This window comes from Sturnira hondurensis, unplaced genomic scaffold (genome assembly GCF_014824575.4).
Source record: "Sturnira hondurensis isolate 20B ecotype Veracruz unplaced genomic scaffold, ASM1482457v3 Scaffold0003213, whole genome shotgun sequence".
NCBI classification, from domain to species: domain Eukaryota; kingdom Metazoa; phylum Chordata; class Mammalia; order Chiroptera; family Phyllostomidae; genus Sturnira; species Sturnira hondurensis.
In genome coordinates this window covers 1,383,676-1,399,258 of record NW_028075844.1, presented here as the reverse complement: position 1 = coordinate 1,399,258, position 15,583 = coordinate 1,383,676, and the positions used below count along the sequence as shown (strand labels likewise).

The window sequence follows — 15,583 nt, the reverse complement described above, 5'->3', positions numbered from 1 at the left end:
TGAGGGAGGCACAAGGTCTCCTTCCTCCAGCCTGGAGGTTTCTTAGTTCACTTCCCTTTGGCAAAGTCAGTCCCGGCTCTGTCCGTTCATTAAAAAAAAACAGGAAACTAAGACATCTCTCTCCGAGCACTATTTTTGGGAAAGGTCCGCTGACATCTAGCTCCAGCCTGTTGGTCGGGTTCCCGGAAGGATTCCCACCTCAGCGGGCTAGGCTGGACAAACACCGGGCCAGAGAGACAGGTGCGCAGGGCCGCCACCTATGCCTTCGAAATGACCTTCCATAGCGCTGGAACTTGCCTTAATTACAAATTCCCTCCTGCCCCGTGTGCGGGCTTACGGGCTCAAACCCCAGGTATCAGGAGAGCGCTGGAGGTGGGCGGGCATTGAGCAGTTAGGCTAAGGGGCTGACACTAGGTTTGGAGGTTTCCTGAGAGTGTACGACAGGTAGTTTTCTGCTCAGGGCTGGGGGTTGCCCCATATAAGGGTTAGTTAGAGACGCAGGAAGAATTTGTTAGGGTTCACCTCCTTTTTTAACACGCAGTTTCTAGGGACTCTGAGCAAGCCTCCGGGGAAGAGTGCATGGGAGTGGAATAATGTGTCGCCGCCTGTATGGTCCACAGTATTGGGATTGACTGGTCTTTCTTCTCTCCAGCTGGTGTGTTGACTTGGGCAACCCCCACCCCCCCCGCCCCCATTTCTTAAGCACCTACTGCCAGTCAGGAGGTTTCCAATTGTAATTTTCTTACCAGCCATGTGCACAACAAACTTACTTCATGTGGAAGCTCTCAGGGCAAATGATACTCAAGGAGCTGATGCCCAACCATGAATCTGAGATAGGAGACAAACGCTTATCACTTTACCTCCCTGCCTGAGCATGTTACCAACACTGCACCTGCGTTTAAAGGTGATGAGTCTTTACATTCTGGGGGTTTTCTTCTCTCTCCGAAGGTTTTAGGATCTCAACAGGATTGTTCTTGAGAGGTAACGTAATACATGCATCGCTTTCAGAAGTATAAACAAGTTTTTTGTTGTTTTTGGAGGGAGAGCAAAGAATTTGGTCTTCCTGCAAAACACTTCTGAGAATAGCGTTCACTGCCTGAATGTTGAGAAATCTGTACTTTTTCTGTTAAACACTATATACATGTATTTTAATAAATTAAAGTTGTCTCAAAAAATAAAAAACTCAGCATTTCTCAAACACAGCCACCAAACTCAAGCCAGTTGCTTCATCCAGAAAAGCAGTGGCAGTTGTTTGCAATGTCAGGGTTAACATTACTATGTGTTTCCCTTGTTTGAACCTGACTCTAGAGATGGTTTAGCATTTTACCCCTATTTTATAAAGGAAGAATCTGAACCACAGAAAGGTTTAGTGACTTATCCAAACTCACCCATCTAACAGGTATCAGAATAGTTTGAAGCAAGGGCCTATGTGACTCACTAAAACCTCGTATTTGATTTTCCTCCCCTTTCAGATTTCCCCCATTCAGAGCTGGTGAGCACCATGAAGGGAGGTGACAAGACTCCACCAGCTTCTCCTGCCTCTTGACACTTCAAACTAGAGGCTGAGCTGCTGCAGAGGCGACCTACTTTCTCCCTCGTGTGTTTTTTAAAGATCCAGCCACTGCTGATGACTTTGAGAGAGGAGGAAAGATGGCTCTATTGGCTATGAACCCCACCCCACACTTTATATCCCCAGGCTAAGGCCAACACATGGGCCAGCTTAGCATTCCCAAAGTGAGAAGAGCACTTTGAGCCAATGTGGAAAATAAACCAGACAAGCTTTACTGTGTATTAGCAGATGAGAGGGGATATATCTCCTGCTCCAAAGCCTGCTTGCTGCCTCCTCTTCAAGTCAGGTATGGTTTCAGCTTGAGGTCTTTGCACCTGCTGTTCCTTCCACCTGGAACACTTCCAAAGACTTCACTGCCAGTCTCAACTCCTTCAGAACTTGGGACAAATGCTGCCTTCTCAAGAAGGCAGGCCATCCCTGACCTACTTAAAATTGCCATCTTTTCCACTCTCATCACAGTCCCCATTTCAGTCTTTATTTTTTTCCCTAGGATGTATAACCATCTGATGTATTCTATGTTTTATGTTTCTTGTCTGTTTCTATTGAACTATAATGTCACCTCCACTGGTGTTCCACCCCAACCCCCACAGGCTGGATTCCAGCAGAGTCTGAAGCCAAGCAGTTGCCATCTCGGCCTTTTCCCAGGACCTTCCTCCCTCTGCCTCTACAGGCCCTAGTAACCACCATGATCCTCCAAGTCCTGACCCTCCCCTGATGGAAGGGGTACAGGAACCCGACCCTAGGACAGGCTGTAGTGCTGAGCTGCTGAGCATTCAGGCCTGGGAAGGCCTAAGAGGTGGGACTATGTTAGGAACCCCAGGTCTATTAGGGGTTGGGAGCCTTCCAAGAAGGGGTTGAAAGGCATTGGCATCTTAAAACATTCCAGCTCCAACGGGATGAACAAAGGGGCCAGGAGGGTACAGAAGTACAAGGAGCATTAGAGGAACACCAGGAGAGTCAGACTTCCTTCAGGACACTCTGTACCCTAATACATCAAATTATGTCTACAGGTGGGACATACAAACCTGTGTACTCCTCCCGATCATGTACATAGCCAGACAGGGTCAATCCCGGCCTCCCTGGAAGGTCTGCAAGTAGCTAGAAGGACAGAGCAGCTGCAGTGGAATCCAGATCCTAGCCCTCCTTGTTTCCTGTACTGCCAGTAGCCCAGCCCCCTAGCTCCCCAGATCATGACCCAGCCTCCCATCTCCCAGGTTGTACCCCAGCCCCACTTTGGCCAGGCAGATCCTGTTAAAATGTAAGACACAACAGGTTGCTTCTTAGCTCAAAACCACCAAAGGCTTCTATTAACTAAGAATGAAGTTCCAAGTTCTCACCCTAACATACAAGGCTCTGTATGTAATACACCCACCCACCTCACTCACCTGACTCCAGTGATACAGGTCTCCTGGAAGTTCCACATAAGGGCCACGTACTCTCCCTCCTGTCTTTAAACTGGCTGTTCCCTCTTCCTGGAACTCATTTCCTCACCTCCCTCAGGTCCCTGATCAGATGTCAGTGAAAACAGACACCCTTCTCCAGACTCTACCCTGTACTTCTTCACAGGCACCTCCCAAAATGGCTTCCCCTTTTTGTCTGTTTCCTTCCACAAGGACAGAGAGCCTGACTGGTCTCTTCTGGGGCCCCAGGACCCAGCCCAGGCATACAGCAGGTGCTCAGTGTCTGCTGAATGACAGCTTTAGTCCAGTTAAATGGGACTGTGAAGAGTCCCTGAACATAAGGAGCAACAGTGGGGGTACAGTCAGGGGTAGGGGTAAATGGGTCCTGGTAAAGAGTCCATGTCTGCTGATGGGCACACCCCCATCACCCCATCCCCGCACCAAGCTAGATCCAGGATCCGGTGAGCACAGCAAGGAAGGGTTTAGGTTGAAAGGAACAAAGAAGGCAAATCAATCACACAGCTCCAGCACTAAGTCAAGTTCTTTACTTCCCAGAAGTGATGGCTAAGGAGAGGAAAGGGAGGGTGAGAAAAGGAAGACAGAAAGAGCCAGAGAGAGCAAGGAGGTGGGAGAGAGGGGACAGTAAACCACTGTTCTATGAAGTCTCAGGAGGCAAGTGCTCAAGGTAAAAAAGAGTCCTGGAGAATCGTCCGCGGCTGCGGGAAGCATCTCGGTTTCCTTCTGTGTAAGTCCTTGGGGGGAAAGGCTGCTGCCACTGCCGCCGCATTAAATAGTTATGTACATCGCAGAGAGTCCCAGGCCATAGGCAGGCGGGGGAAGAAGGGGGTCATTTCACCAGGGGCCGAGTTTTATCATCATCGCCGCACTGGTGGGCTTTGTACTTTTTCACCTCTGCCATGTACTTGGCCCACGCGTCACCTTTACTTGTTAATACCTGTGGGGGTACACAGGAGGTTGGAAAGGAAATGCCAAGGAGGTCAGGAACTGGAGTAAGGACTGTCCTGAGACAGCTGACCCACCCCCAGTGTCACCACCCCAGAGATCTGGGTTTGGGGTAAAGACATTCAGGGTCAAGTTACCTGGGGACCTTGTTGAAAGCCACCCCTCCCCAACCCAGTACCCCCATCCAAGGCCCAGATGCTAGACAGGGAGGGACAGGGCTGATTAGTCAGGTGCAGAGGTTGGAAAGGAAAGGCCTAGTGCAAAGCTCCAGACACCTAGCCTGCTCACCTCATCCTCCGTCTTCTGCTTCTTGGCTACTATTCCCGTCTTGAGGGCTAGTTTGTTCCCGCCTCTGCGCTTGCCCACCTGGGTGAAGGGACAGAAGACTGCAACGGTTACAGGAGCCGGGCCCGCCCTTGGCGGCGCTGAGGCCCACTACACCTTTCTAGCCCGGCCGGGTGGCCCGTCCTGACGCCACGCCCAGCTCCGCCAGCCGGCCAACCTGCGCAGCAATCAGAGAGGAGCACACGCGACTCTTAGCACCTGCCCTGGGCCCGTTATGCCCAGGCAGTCGTGGGCTCCCAGGCGGCCCTCCCAGGGAGTGAGAAGAACCCTCACATTAGTGGGGCCAGGCTCATCCTCACTCTGTATGCTGTAAGCCTCACCCTCCCCTAGCAGTGATCAGTCAGGCTTTTACTAAGCACTTACTGTACATCAAGCCCTGTGCCAAGTGCTTTGCGTATATTGTCTTTGACTTTAGCAGTTACAACCGTCCTCATTTTATACATAAGGAAACATCTTTGAGAAGGAGAGGCCTGTACCCTCAGTCATGCTGCCAGCAAACGATGGAGCTGGATCCATCGTTTAGGATCAGGGGAGTCCAAGCCACAGAGCAGCAACCTTAACCACCAAGCAACACTGTGTCCCCCACACCTAAACTGGCCTGACTTCCTTGAGGGTACTCCCCCAACAGCCCTTCAATGAACAAATGAAAAAGGCGGGAATACCTACTGCTACTTTCACTCAAGAAGGGGCACTCATCTTCCATACCATTCTCACACCAACCCAGCCTCAAACAGATGTCTCACTCTGGACTTCTACCCTGGCCCTCCAGGGTGCCCCACCAGCTGCAACAGACTTGACAGTATCATTCCTTTCCACCCCTCAACCAGATATTAAGTGACCTGCCCTGATGAGACTAATCTCACACCCATTTCCCATGGATGAAGAAACTTGACCCCTGGTCTGTTATTCTCAAGTCAAAACTTCTCTCTCTACACTACGGGGACTTGATCTCAACACCAGAGACAAAACAAGCCCAGAGTGAACAATCTCTATAGATGCTTTTTATTTAGCCTAAAACTTCTCGATCTTGCACTAAAGACTTTTGGAGCTGCATCATTCTTTGCTGGGGGTGGGGGCATGAGGAGGGCTGTCTTGTGCATTGCTGAATATTGGGCAACATCCCTGGTCTCCACTCAGATGTCACTAGCACTCCCTCCCCGAGTTCTACCACCAAAAACGTCTCCACATTTTGCTACACGGGAAGATCATCCCCAACTGAAAATGACTGGTTCAGCCCTTTCTGTAAGACTGGCCCCATGCTAACCACTCTTCCAGGATGGCTTCAATGAACTTTCATCACAGCAGAAAAGATCATGTCCATTTTTGCGAATACAAAAAACGAAGGCAGGCCATCCCCAACGCTCCAGGAAAGCAGCGATCTTCTCTTTCGTGTTCACCAGGGCCTATCCAACACCTAGCACAATGCTCGACACAAGGTAAGGTGCTCAATAGACATACTGGACAAACAAGACTCAGGGAAGCCAAGCAAATTTCTTGAGGTAACAGTTAGAGGTCTGAATCTCTAATCCAAATGCATCTTAGACTCTAGATCTGAGTTTGCTTCCGTTCCTAATAGTGGTTTATTGTCCCGGTATCCACAGTTCCGGTACCACTCAAACAGGAATCCCTAGTTCCCGGCTCCCGGTTCTCGCGAGCAGGCTACGGGGGTGCCCAAGTTCGCCCCCAAACCTCTCTGGTAGGGAATCCAGGTTTCCCATCTTCAGCAGTGACCTGGACACCCCCTTACCGGGACTGGAGAGTATACCTGAATCCCGATCCCCTCTCATGGGCCCGATTCTCCCTGCCAAGGAAGGCCCTGGCGCCCGCCCCCACCCCCGCGGCTCCTTACGAAGCTGAGCGTAGGGCCCGGGCCGCCCTTCCTCTTCGGATCCCCAGGACCCGCGGCGGCGGCGGTAGCTGGCTGATCGGGTCGCGGCGGGCCCGGGGGCGGCTCCTCCTGCCGCTGCCGCTGCTCCTCCTCCATCTTCCGCTTGAACAGCTCGAGGAAGCTGCCGTCGTTGGCGAACAAGTTCACGCCACCAGACACCGGGCTCGACACTTCCTCGTCCCCGCTCTCGGGCGATGTCCCGGGCCCCGACTCAGCCCATCGGCTCCCGCCGCCACTGCCCGCCGCAGGGCCCGCCGTCTCCCGGCCCGGAGGTTCCGCCCGTCTCCCTCGGGCGGCCATTTTGTCACCAGGTGCCGCGCAAAGGACTCCGGGAAGGTTGCTCGGCCCCGCGCTTGGCGCCGGACTTGTCAGGTCCCGTGCAATGCATGCCGGGAAGAGCGGTCTGGCCCTGAAGCGTCCGCAGTGGGGGCGGGGCTACAGGGGCGGGGTGAATAAGGGGTAAAATCTGGCGTAGCGGACTCACGGGCTCAGACTTGGGCAGGCGTTTGGAAGACACGGACTCCCGGGAAACGAGACCATCGTCTAGGGCTGTAGCTGCCACTTCGGAATGAGGTTTCCGCTTGGGACTGGGGTCGCATAGATTTCCAGGACTAGAATCCTCTTCTTGGAACCAGAGATAATCTCAGTGAGGAGAAGTATCCCATTCCCTCTGAGGTTGTGTGCTCAACCAACACCTTGGAACATAGATCCCTAACTAGGTCTAGAGATTAGAAATGAGAGTGTTCTGGGTTGGGGTCCTGTCTCTGGGACGGAGCTCTCATTTGGGAATGCGGACACATCTAGCTCTGTGGAGCTATGGTCTCCATCTGAGAATCGGGTTATTATTTCATGGGCTGGAATACTCAGATGAAGCCGGAGGTATTTCTGAACTGGAGTCCCCTAGTTTAAAGTTAAGAGTGTCCGCCAAGGGCCTGGGCCCCAGCTTGTATTCTACCCAGCGCAGAAATTCAAACGGAATTCGCTGGAGTCTCCCCTTCCACGAGGAGCAAACTGCAAGGAGGTTTTTGGGAATAGGGTCCCTTCCAAGACAAGGAGCGCAGCTGCAGGTACAGTCCCTGCCCCCCGCATGGGGGTTCAGGGAGCACTGGACAAGGGTCTGCGGACCTTGCTCACAAGTGGAATCTTCTCCCTCTAGCCCGCTCACAGCGCCGGGACCTGTCTTCAGCCAACTAAACAATTCGTCTAGGACTGGTTTGCGTCAGGAGCCATCTGGCTCACAGGAGACGTACCTAAAAGGGGGTTGGGACCCAGTCTGGAGTATAGCGGGGAAAAGACCGACATGAGATTGAGCCTATGGAGTCCGGCCAGGGAGGACCTGGGATACAACTCCTCCGTAAGGGCCTGAACCGGGTGTTTGGCTGGTTGCTAAGGAGAGGTTGGAGCCTACCGGGGACGTGAGAGTGATTGGTGAAAGTAAAAAAAAAAAAAAAATGTAGCCAATGAAAAGAGAGCTGCGAGACTTAGAGCCCAATCAGTAAAGGGGAGTATTCTGGAACGTGCCAGTATGTTAATTAGTTAGGGGGCGTCTTTGAGGAAACATAGTCGACCGATTGGAGAGACAAACCCTAGAAAAGGAAAACATTGAAGATATAACTTCTATTCGCGACTAAAAGTCAGGCTAAGAGAAAATTAACTCGGGCCCCTAGCCCTGACGGAGATATGATAAGGAATTTCCCCTGTAGGTGCCTTGTGTGGTGCGCTCTGCTTGGTCACGTGAGCCGGCTTCAAGATGGCGGCAGGGGTGGCCGGGTGGGGGGTTGAGACAGAAGAGTTCGAGGATGCGCCTGATGTGGAGCCGCTAGAACCCACGCTTAGCAACATCATCGAGCAGCGTAGCCTTAAATGGATATTCGTTGGGGGCAAGGGTGGCGTTGGCAAGACCACCTGCAGGTAAAGAGGGCTGTGGCAAGGGCCGGGAACACCGGTGGGATGTACCACTGGGCAAAGGGGAGGCCAGTGACCGGCTCTTCCACCCCGAGCCGGACACAGGGGCTGGGCCGGGGTCTTCCGGGTTGTACTCTCCTGAAGTTTCGTGGAACAAATGGAAGATGACTCCTGAATGCAGGCCTGGCAACCTCTCAGTTGGACCATCCGCGTTGGGGCTTAGGGACTGAACCACATTGAACCCAGTGCACAGGGGCCATCAGAACACTTAGATGTCCCAATCAACTGGACCATGCCAGAGTGAGCTCAGAGTAGGGGTAGAGGCACCGGGGCAAGCCATCCTCGTCTGACGAACCTTGCTACAATATGCCCACGTGGGGCTGGGGTGGAGGTGGAAGAAGGGGGAAAGGGCACGTGATTAGGCTATTCCATTAAACCGGTAGGAAGAGGAGGGGTCCCTGGGGCAAATTATCCTGGGCAAGTGGACTGAACCATCTTGAGTTTCACAGAAGGTTCAAAGGACGCCTTAGCTTAGCATTGAGGGCGTGCAAGGGACCCCCTTATCTATGCTGACTGAACAGCTGGACCATGCCACTCTGTGCCAGCAAAGAAGTAGGCATCAGGCCATACTAGACCTCACCACTCTAGTCAGGTACAGGAGTTCTAGGTGAGATCTAAGAGGGTCCCTCTGAAGATACTGAGGTTTGATCCTGCAATTACCCATGTTCTCAATGCCCCTGCTTCTGGGCCCTGCATCAGCCTATGCAGACCTAGAAAGTAGAGACTGATCTCTTAATTTCTGCCTTTTGACCTTTTCCTTGCCCAGCTGCAGCTTGGCAGTCCAGCTGTCCAAAGGGCGGGAGAGTGTTCTGATCATCTCCACAGACCCAGCCCACAACATCTCCGATGCATTTGACCAGAAGTTCTCCAAGGTGCCCACCAAGGTCAAAGGTTATGACAACCTCTTTGCCATGGTGAGTAGAGTAAGGCTCAGCTCCCCACTCTGGCAGAGGCCCATTCAGCCTTTTCCTGTGAATACCTGCCATCAACTACAGTGTCTTGCCCAGTCTATATCCTTTGTCTCTCCAGTTTCACTCCTTCTTCACCATACCCAGAGGAAAATGACTGAGGAATGCTTGTTGAGTGGAAAGGAAGCCAGAGTGATTGGCCCTTAGTAGGCAAGGGGTCATATCAGAGGGAGGTATCAGAGAGGTCAATCAGAGCCACATGGTGTAGGACCTTGTAGGCTGCTGGGAGCAGTTTGTCTTTGATTAATAGGAAGCTGTTCTTTTTGAATAGAGCAGTGTCATAGTCAAATTCATTTTTTCAGAAGTGCCCTGTGGCTGCCATGCAGAAACCAGATTGTAAGTTGAGGCTGGAAGTAAGGAAACTAACAAGGAGCTTGGGTCAGTGACCAGGCAAGAGATGATGGCAGCCAAGATGATGGAGGAAGAATGTTGGGGGAGGAATGGCTAGATCAGGATGTCTCTTGGAAATAAAGTGCTGCATCTTGGTTGTAATGTGCGAGGGAAAGAAATGAATTAAGGGCATCTCTTGGTTGGCTCTTGAGCAGCTGGGATGGGGAAGACTAGGATAAGAGCAGGTTTGGAAGAAACAAATCAGGAATTCCATTTGACTGCAGAGAGTCCAAGGTGCCCACTGGACATCTAAGTGCTTAACATGTGTGCCTAGAACTTAGAGGAAGTTGACATTGATTTGGGGGTCATGGCCCCGAGGACAGTATTTAAAGCTGTGTAAGTGAAGGAGAGTGTGAGAGAACAGAGAAGCCCCGAAACAATCTGAGAGCACATTTGCATTTAGGGTTCAATAGTGAAGAAGGCCAAGAAGGAGCCACCAAGGAGGTGAGAGAGCCAGAAGGTATGGGCTCCGGATCTCCAGGAGGACAAAGGAACTTGGGCAGGAAGAGGTTGTCCACTCCAGGAGGCATATTGCTTTTAAAGAGACAACCCTAGGAGTAGGGGGCAAAAGCGGGCCTAGAGTTCATGAGCCAAGAAGGTGGAGACAGTGATCGTCATGATGGGGGCTGAGAAAGGAAGTCATCACACAGGAGGGAGATGGAAAAGGGGTTAAGAAGGGTTCCTTTTTTTAGAAAAGAGCTGCTGGAGTATATTTGTGTGCTGATGTAAATGCTCCAACAGGGAGGGACAAGTGATGTTACAAGAGGGGGTGAGGATGCCAGCAGAGAACTATCCTCAGGTGGGAATGAGCTTCATCCAGTGCACAGACCCGTGACTTGGCTTCTCAGGGCCAGGGATACAGAGGCAAGGCAGCGGGACTGGGACATTTCCCAGAGATAAGGGTATTGACAGCCAGTAGCTTTTCTTTCTCTTTGAGACCCAGGTGAGGCACACTGCTTGCAGAGAACAAGGAGAAAATGGGATAGAAGGGGTTTGATGAGGGGTAAGATGTGACATAAACACTCCCAAGGATGGATTGTCTAGCTGCCAAGTGCCCATGGGAATTTGTGATTAGAAATGGGGAGCAGGGTGGGAACTATTTGTCAGATGTGTTCCCCTGATGTTCAGCTCAGTGCAGCCACACCAGAGAGCCAGCAATAGCAGGATGGGGACTTTGCCAACCACGGAGGGAAAAGGGAGTGTTTGTAGCAGCAGCCTGAGAAGCCTGGACTGGATATGGGTGCCAGCCAAGAGGGAACAGGTCTGGGGAGAGAGAACGAGGTGGCCCAAAGAGGTTGAAATAATTGAGGCAGGAGGTAAAGAGGCCCAGGTCAAAGAATGGGATATGTGAACTCAGAGGTGATGCAGTGACTAGGAATAACCCATCAAGGGTATAACTGGGTGTGATTTGGTGGGGGGTGATGGGTAGGCATGCTCCATGCGGGGAAATGGACCTCCGAGGCCAGTGAAGGGAGCTTCATCACAGGACTCATGAAGCCACCAAGATGAAGTGCCATAGGAGGGTAGAGAACAAGCCATCAAGTCCAGGACTGGCCCGGGACACCAGAGATGGTCATACCTTTATAGATTCCACATCCATATTGAGGGCCTCCTGTGTACCATACAGTTTCTGGTACCCTCGTGGGGCTGACATTCTGGTTAGGGGACAGTCGAGAAAGGTGATGTACTAGTAAGTCATGTGAGGAAAGGCTGGGTGTTAAGGAGAAAGGAAGGCCGGGCAGTAGAGGCTGCAGGTGCGCTGTTAGATGAGATGGTGAGGGAAGATTCACGTTAGAGGAATAATCTGGAAGCAGTCAGGGGCCTGGGTGGGAGAAATAGCTGACAAAAGCCCTGCAGCACTTTGGCTTCCCTCTGGGGACACTGATCAAAATTTGCAGTTTCCCATCTGTTTTTGAAATAATTTGACCCTTGGTGCAGTCTGGAGACCTTAGTGCCTGAGGGAAGGCCATGACACCTAGGGGGCTTCCCAGTCTCTTCCCTGAAGGGTCTGATGCAGGGCCAAGGTTGGGGCCTTTTACGGGCTCCCCTGGTGCCCACTCAGGTGAGAAAGCCCTGGGAGTAGCAGCAGCAGCAGCAGCCTGAGTCTCAATCCCTTGCCACCCCCTCCTCCCCCAGGAGATTGACCCCAGCCTTGGCGTAGCAGAGCTGCCTGACGAGTTCTTTGAGGAGGACAACATGCTAAGCATGGGCAAGAAGATGATGCAGGAAGCCATGAGCGCCTTCCCAGGCATCGACGAGGCCATGAGCTATGCGGAGGTCATGAGGTCAGGTCCAGCGGCCTAGTGCTGCCCGGGGCTGGGATGAAAGAAGGAGCAGAGTGGGCCTGACCGTCATCTCCCTGCAGGCTGGTGAAGGGCATGAACTTCTCAGTGGTGGTGTTTGACACGGCGCCCACGGGCCACACGCTGAGGCTGCTGAACTTCCCCACCATCGTGGAGCGGGGCTTAGGCCGCCTCATGCAGATCAAGAACCAGATCAGCCCCTTCATCTCACAGGCAGGCAGGGCCCCAGGGCATCCAGGTCTCTCCTGAGTGGGAGCCAGTTCCCAGGCCCCCAGATATGCGGTGACAAAGGCCTTTCCCACACACAATCCCTCTGGGTCCATGGTTCCCAATAGGTGGGGTGGCTCTTCATTATGGGAGGACTGTTCCCCCTCTAGGGGACTTAGTATCTCCACCCCCGCCTACTGGGTGCCCCAGACAGAGCTTGAAAGCACGTATTTCACAGCCAGGTGGCCCAGGTTCAAATGCTTTCCACTCTAGTGTGACATAGCTGTGTGACAAAGGCAAGTCACTTAATTTCTTCGGGCTTTACCTTTCTTGCCTGTCTAAATGGAGAGCATGTGAGTGTTGCCATTTATTATTATTAGCATGACACCTTGACAAACACACTTACATACACATCCCAGCCCACAGGTGGTGTGTGGTCCCCCAGTGGGGACCTGTGCCTCAGGTAGTCATATTTGTAGAGCATTTACTCTGAGCCAGGCACTGTTCTGAGCATGTGACATGTGTTAACTCATCTAGCATACCAGCTGTTGGAGGTAAGGTCTATGTATGGGGAAATTAAGCCTTCAGGAGGTTAAGCCACGTGGCCATGTTCCCCCAGAAGAGGCAGAGCTGGGATTTGACCCCTCCGGGCTGCTCAAGGGCCCACACCTTTAACCACTGGGAGGTGTTAGGAGCCATCCACCCCGGGTGTTTAGCAGGTCCCCAACGCAGGCGGTATAATGGCCCCAGGTAAACCTCAAGCCCTCCTGTGTCCTTCTCCCAGATGTGCAACATGCTGGGCCTGGGGGACATGAACGCAGACCAGCTGGCCTCCAAGCTAGAGGAGACACTGCCCGTCATTCGCTCTGTCAGCGAGCAGTTCAAGGACCCTGTGAGTCGTGGGACAGGTGGACAGTGAGAGGCTTTGGGGACAGGGATAGCACCTGGCCCTCACTGTCCTCTCTCATGCCCTGCAGGAGCAGACAACTTTCATCTGCGTATGCATTGCTGAGTTCCTGTCCCTATATGAGACAGAGCGGCTGATCCAGGAGCTGGCCAAGTGCAAGATTGACACACACAACATCATTGTCAACCAGCTTGTCTTCCCAGACCCTGAGAAGCCCTGCAAGATGTGTGAGGCACGCCACAAGATCCAGGCCAAGTACCTGGACCAGGTGTGCATGCCCAACTACCCATCCAGCCCTCAAACCTCTGATCCTGGCAGCGGGGACTGGGCCCAGCCTAGCCACAGCCTGCCAGCCATTTACTCCATGTTGCTTCATCCAACCTCTGACCTCTGCCCTATCCTCCTACCCTTCACCCTACTTCACACCTTTCCCCTTAGTTCGGCACTGGAGGACTGTGGCAAGGCTGGCCTGGATACCTCTGGCCCTGGGGAACCGGAGGTCCAGCCCAGGGATCTCTGATTTCACTGGCGCTCATACCTGTGACCCTGTGAAGCCTCTGACCCAGGGAGGCCCCCCGCCTAATTCCTTCAATCTACCCATATTCTGTCCCTGCCCTGCATCCAGCCCCCTGACCTCTGCCCTCTGCCCCCCTGCCCTGGCCACAGATGGAGGACCTGTACGAAGACTTCCACATTGTGAAGCTGCCTTTGCTGCCCCATGAGGTGCGTGGGGCAGACAAGGTCAACACCTTCTCTGCCCTTCTCCTGGAGCCCTACAAGCCACCCAGCGCCCAGTAGCATCGCTGCCAGCCCCAGCTGCTACCGTTTCCACCCACCCTCCACCCCACTGGGGCAGAGTTTGCACAAAGTCCCCCCATAGTACAGGGGGAGCCATTCAGAAGGTGGGAGACAGGGAGGGGTCTGTTCCCCCTGGTGGGGCTTGGGAGGCTGTAGCTGCCCCCACCTCTCCCCGCCTCTCGCACCTCAATAAAAATTATCTTAAACCATACAAGGGTTTGGGAGTCAGCACCTCTATATAGAGTTGCACAGGTTGTATATTACACAAAGATGTCATGTTTAAAGGGGCCCAGTGACAAAAACCTAGCAAAGGTGTTTTTTAGCATATTTGTAAGGTGGGTGTCTTCAGTAAAGGGTGATTTTTTTAGCTCTCTATAGATAGGGGTGTCCCTACCATAATGCGTAGAGTAGAAGGGATTTATATCCCCTTCCTTTGAGGCTCGGAGCGTGGGAACCAGGAGGCCTCTTGGAGAGCCCCAGGCTGGTAGGGAGCAGATTAGGCCGGCAGCGGCCCAGCACTGCCTGCTGTTTGCTTTGGAAATTAGTGGGCACCCTGGGCAGAGGTTGGGCTAGCCAGACTGGGGATTAACAGTCTCCACCCCCCAATTCCTGCCCCCATGGGGTGACATCAGCTCCTCCCAGCACAGCTACACCCAGGTACAGATTAGGGGACAGGATGGCAGAGGACACAAGCCAGAGAGACCCCGAAGTCTTGTCTTTCCTGTAGTCATCTCTGAGTGTCATGTAGTTCGAGCTTCATCCCTAAAATGGAGATGTAAGTGTGGCCATTCAAGAGCCATAGGACAGACTCACCTGACCCCTGAAGGGTCAGCACAGCAGCCTGCAAGGCACCCAGTGGGCCCCTTTATCTCTTTCACGCCTCCCTCTGCTACTGCCTGGACAGCCACATTCATTCCCCCCCAGAGAGACAGAACTGGGAAGACCTCCAGCATTTACAGGTTCCAAGCCAGAGCTGTTGGGTGGGGGGTGCAGGGAAAAATGTACAAGAGGTACCTGAGGATGTGTATGAGTCAGGAAGTGGTGTTCAAACTGCACACCCTGGGTCTGGGTGTGTCAGGGTGTGCGCATGCATGTAAAGGGAACCCAGCCACCAGCCCAGACGTGTCCTTGACTCGATTGCGCTAGGTGTACACAGCGGGTGTGGGCATGTCCAGGTGGCACTTATAAACAAACAGCAGTGCAGCCCGTGGCAAAGACCCCAGGTTCCCAGCTGAAACACCTGGATTCAAATCCCAGCTGTGCACTGAAAGGGCCATGTCATTTTTGCCTCAGTCCCAGGTAGTGGGAGTGACAAGCGCCAATTTCATAAGCCTGCTTGTAAGGACTCAATGAGATGAAATAAGTAACCTCTTTATGAGAGCACCAGGCATTTACCTGCCAAAGTGTTACTCGTTACATTTAAGCATGTGAACTAGCTTGGGCAATCTGCCCCTGGCCCAGCAGAGGTCCAGCAGTCAGGACTGCATGGGAACACTGTGAACTGGAGGAGGGAATGAGCACAAGGAGGGGGACGAGGAGTCTGGCTGCAGCCTGTATAAAGATACATCCTAGATGTGGCTCAGTGGATTGAGCACTGGCCTGTGAACCCAAGGGTCACTGTTTCAATACCTCGTCAGGACACATGTCTGGGTTGCAGGCCAAGTCCCCAGTAGGGGGCGCTTGAGAAGCAAACACATGTTTCTCTACCCCTCTCTAAAAATAAAATTTTTTTTTTTCAAAAAAGATATACCCTAGCCCTAGCTGGTGTGGCTTAGTGAGTTGAGCACTAGCTTGTGAACCAAAGGGTCACCAGTTTGATTCCCGGTCAAGGCACATGCCTGGGTTGCAGGCCAGGTCAGGTCCCCGGTGGGGGCACAGG

At 52.8% G+C, this 15,583-nt stretch overlaps 2 protein-coding genes across 4 annotated transcripts; one reads left to right on the top strand and one right to left on the bottom strand.

Moving 5' to 3' along the window:
* Positions 1 to 3,493: 3,493 nt before the first annotated feature.
* Positions 3,494 to 6,551, bottom strand: TRIR (telomerase RNA component interacting RNase). 2 transcript variants are annotated; one of them, XM_037041912.1, is made up of 3 exons: positions 6,128 to 6,533; positions 4,222 to 4,299; positions 3,494 to 3,925 (listed from the first exon to the last, which is right to left on the bottom strand). In XM_037041912.1, the coding sequence occupies exons 1-3, from the start codon at positions 6,464 to 6,466 to the stop codon at positions 3,818 to 3,820; spliced, it is 525 nt and encodes a 174-aa protein (XP_036897807.1). In that variant the 5' UTR covers positions 6,467 to 6,533; the 3' UTR covers positions 3,494 to 3,817. The 2 variants fall into 2 exon arrangements, with proteins under 2 accessions (XP_036897807.1, XP_036897808.1); XM_037041913.1 differs by lacking the exon at positions 3,494 to 3,925 and having other exon boundaries at positions 4,223 to 4,299; positions 6,151 to 6,551.
* A 98-nt stretch (positions 6,552 to 6,649) lies between these two features.
* On the top strand, positions 6,650 to 13,915 carry GET3 (guided entry of tail-anchored proteins factor 3, ATPase). Of its 2 annotated transcripts, none has more exons than XM_037041909.1 (8): positions 6,650 to 7,233; positions 7,870 to 8,077; positions 8,898 to 9,045; positions 11,626 to 11,774; positions 11,855 to 12,005; positions 12,784 to 12,891; positions 12,977 to 13,174; positions 13,573 to 13,915. In XM_037041909.1, exons 2-8 carry the CDS (start codon positions 7,917 to 7,919, stop codon positions 13,702 to 13,704), a joined length of 1,047 nt encoding a protein of 348 aa, XP_036897804.1. In that variant the 5' UTR covers positions 6,650 to 7,233; positions 7,870 to 7,916; the 3' UTR covers positions 13,705 to 13,915. The 2 variants fall into 2 exon arrangements, with proteins under 2 accessions (XP_036897804.1, XP_036897805.1); XM_037041910.1 differs by having other exon boundaries at positions 13,532 to 13,696.
* The last annotated feature ends 1,668 nt before the right edge of the window (positions 13,916 to 15,583 follow it).

Bases quoted from the DNA above. Each gene is read 5' to 3' on its own strand.
- TRIR (XM_037041912.1), bottom strand. From the start codon at position 6,466: ATGGCCGCCCGAGGGAGACGGGCGGAACCTCCGGGCCGGGAGACGGCG. The intron at 4,300-6,127 runs GTAAGGAGCCGC...CCCTTCACCCAG, and splicing joins CGGGCCCTACGCTCAGCTTC to GTGGGCAAGCGCAGAGGCGG. The intron at 3,926-4,221 runs GTGAGCAGGCTA...GTACCCCCACAG, and splicing joins AGCAGAAGACGGAGGATGAG to GTATTAACAAGTAAAGGTGA.
- GET3 (XM_037041909.1), top strand. From the start codon at position 7,917: ATGGCGGCAGGGGTGGCCGGGTGGGGGGTTGAGACAGAAGAGTTCGAG. The intron at 9,046-11,625 runs GTGAGTAGAGTA...CTCCTCCCCCAG, and splicing joins ATGACAACCTCTTTGCCATG to GAGATTGACCCCAGCCTTGG. The intron at 11,775-11,854 runs GTCAGGTCCAGC...ATCTCCCTGCAG, and splicing joins AGCTATGCGGAGGTCATGAG to GCTGGTGAAGGGCATGAACT.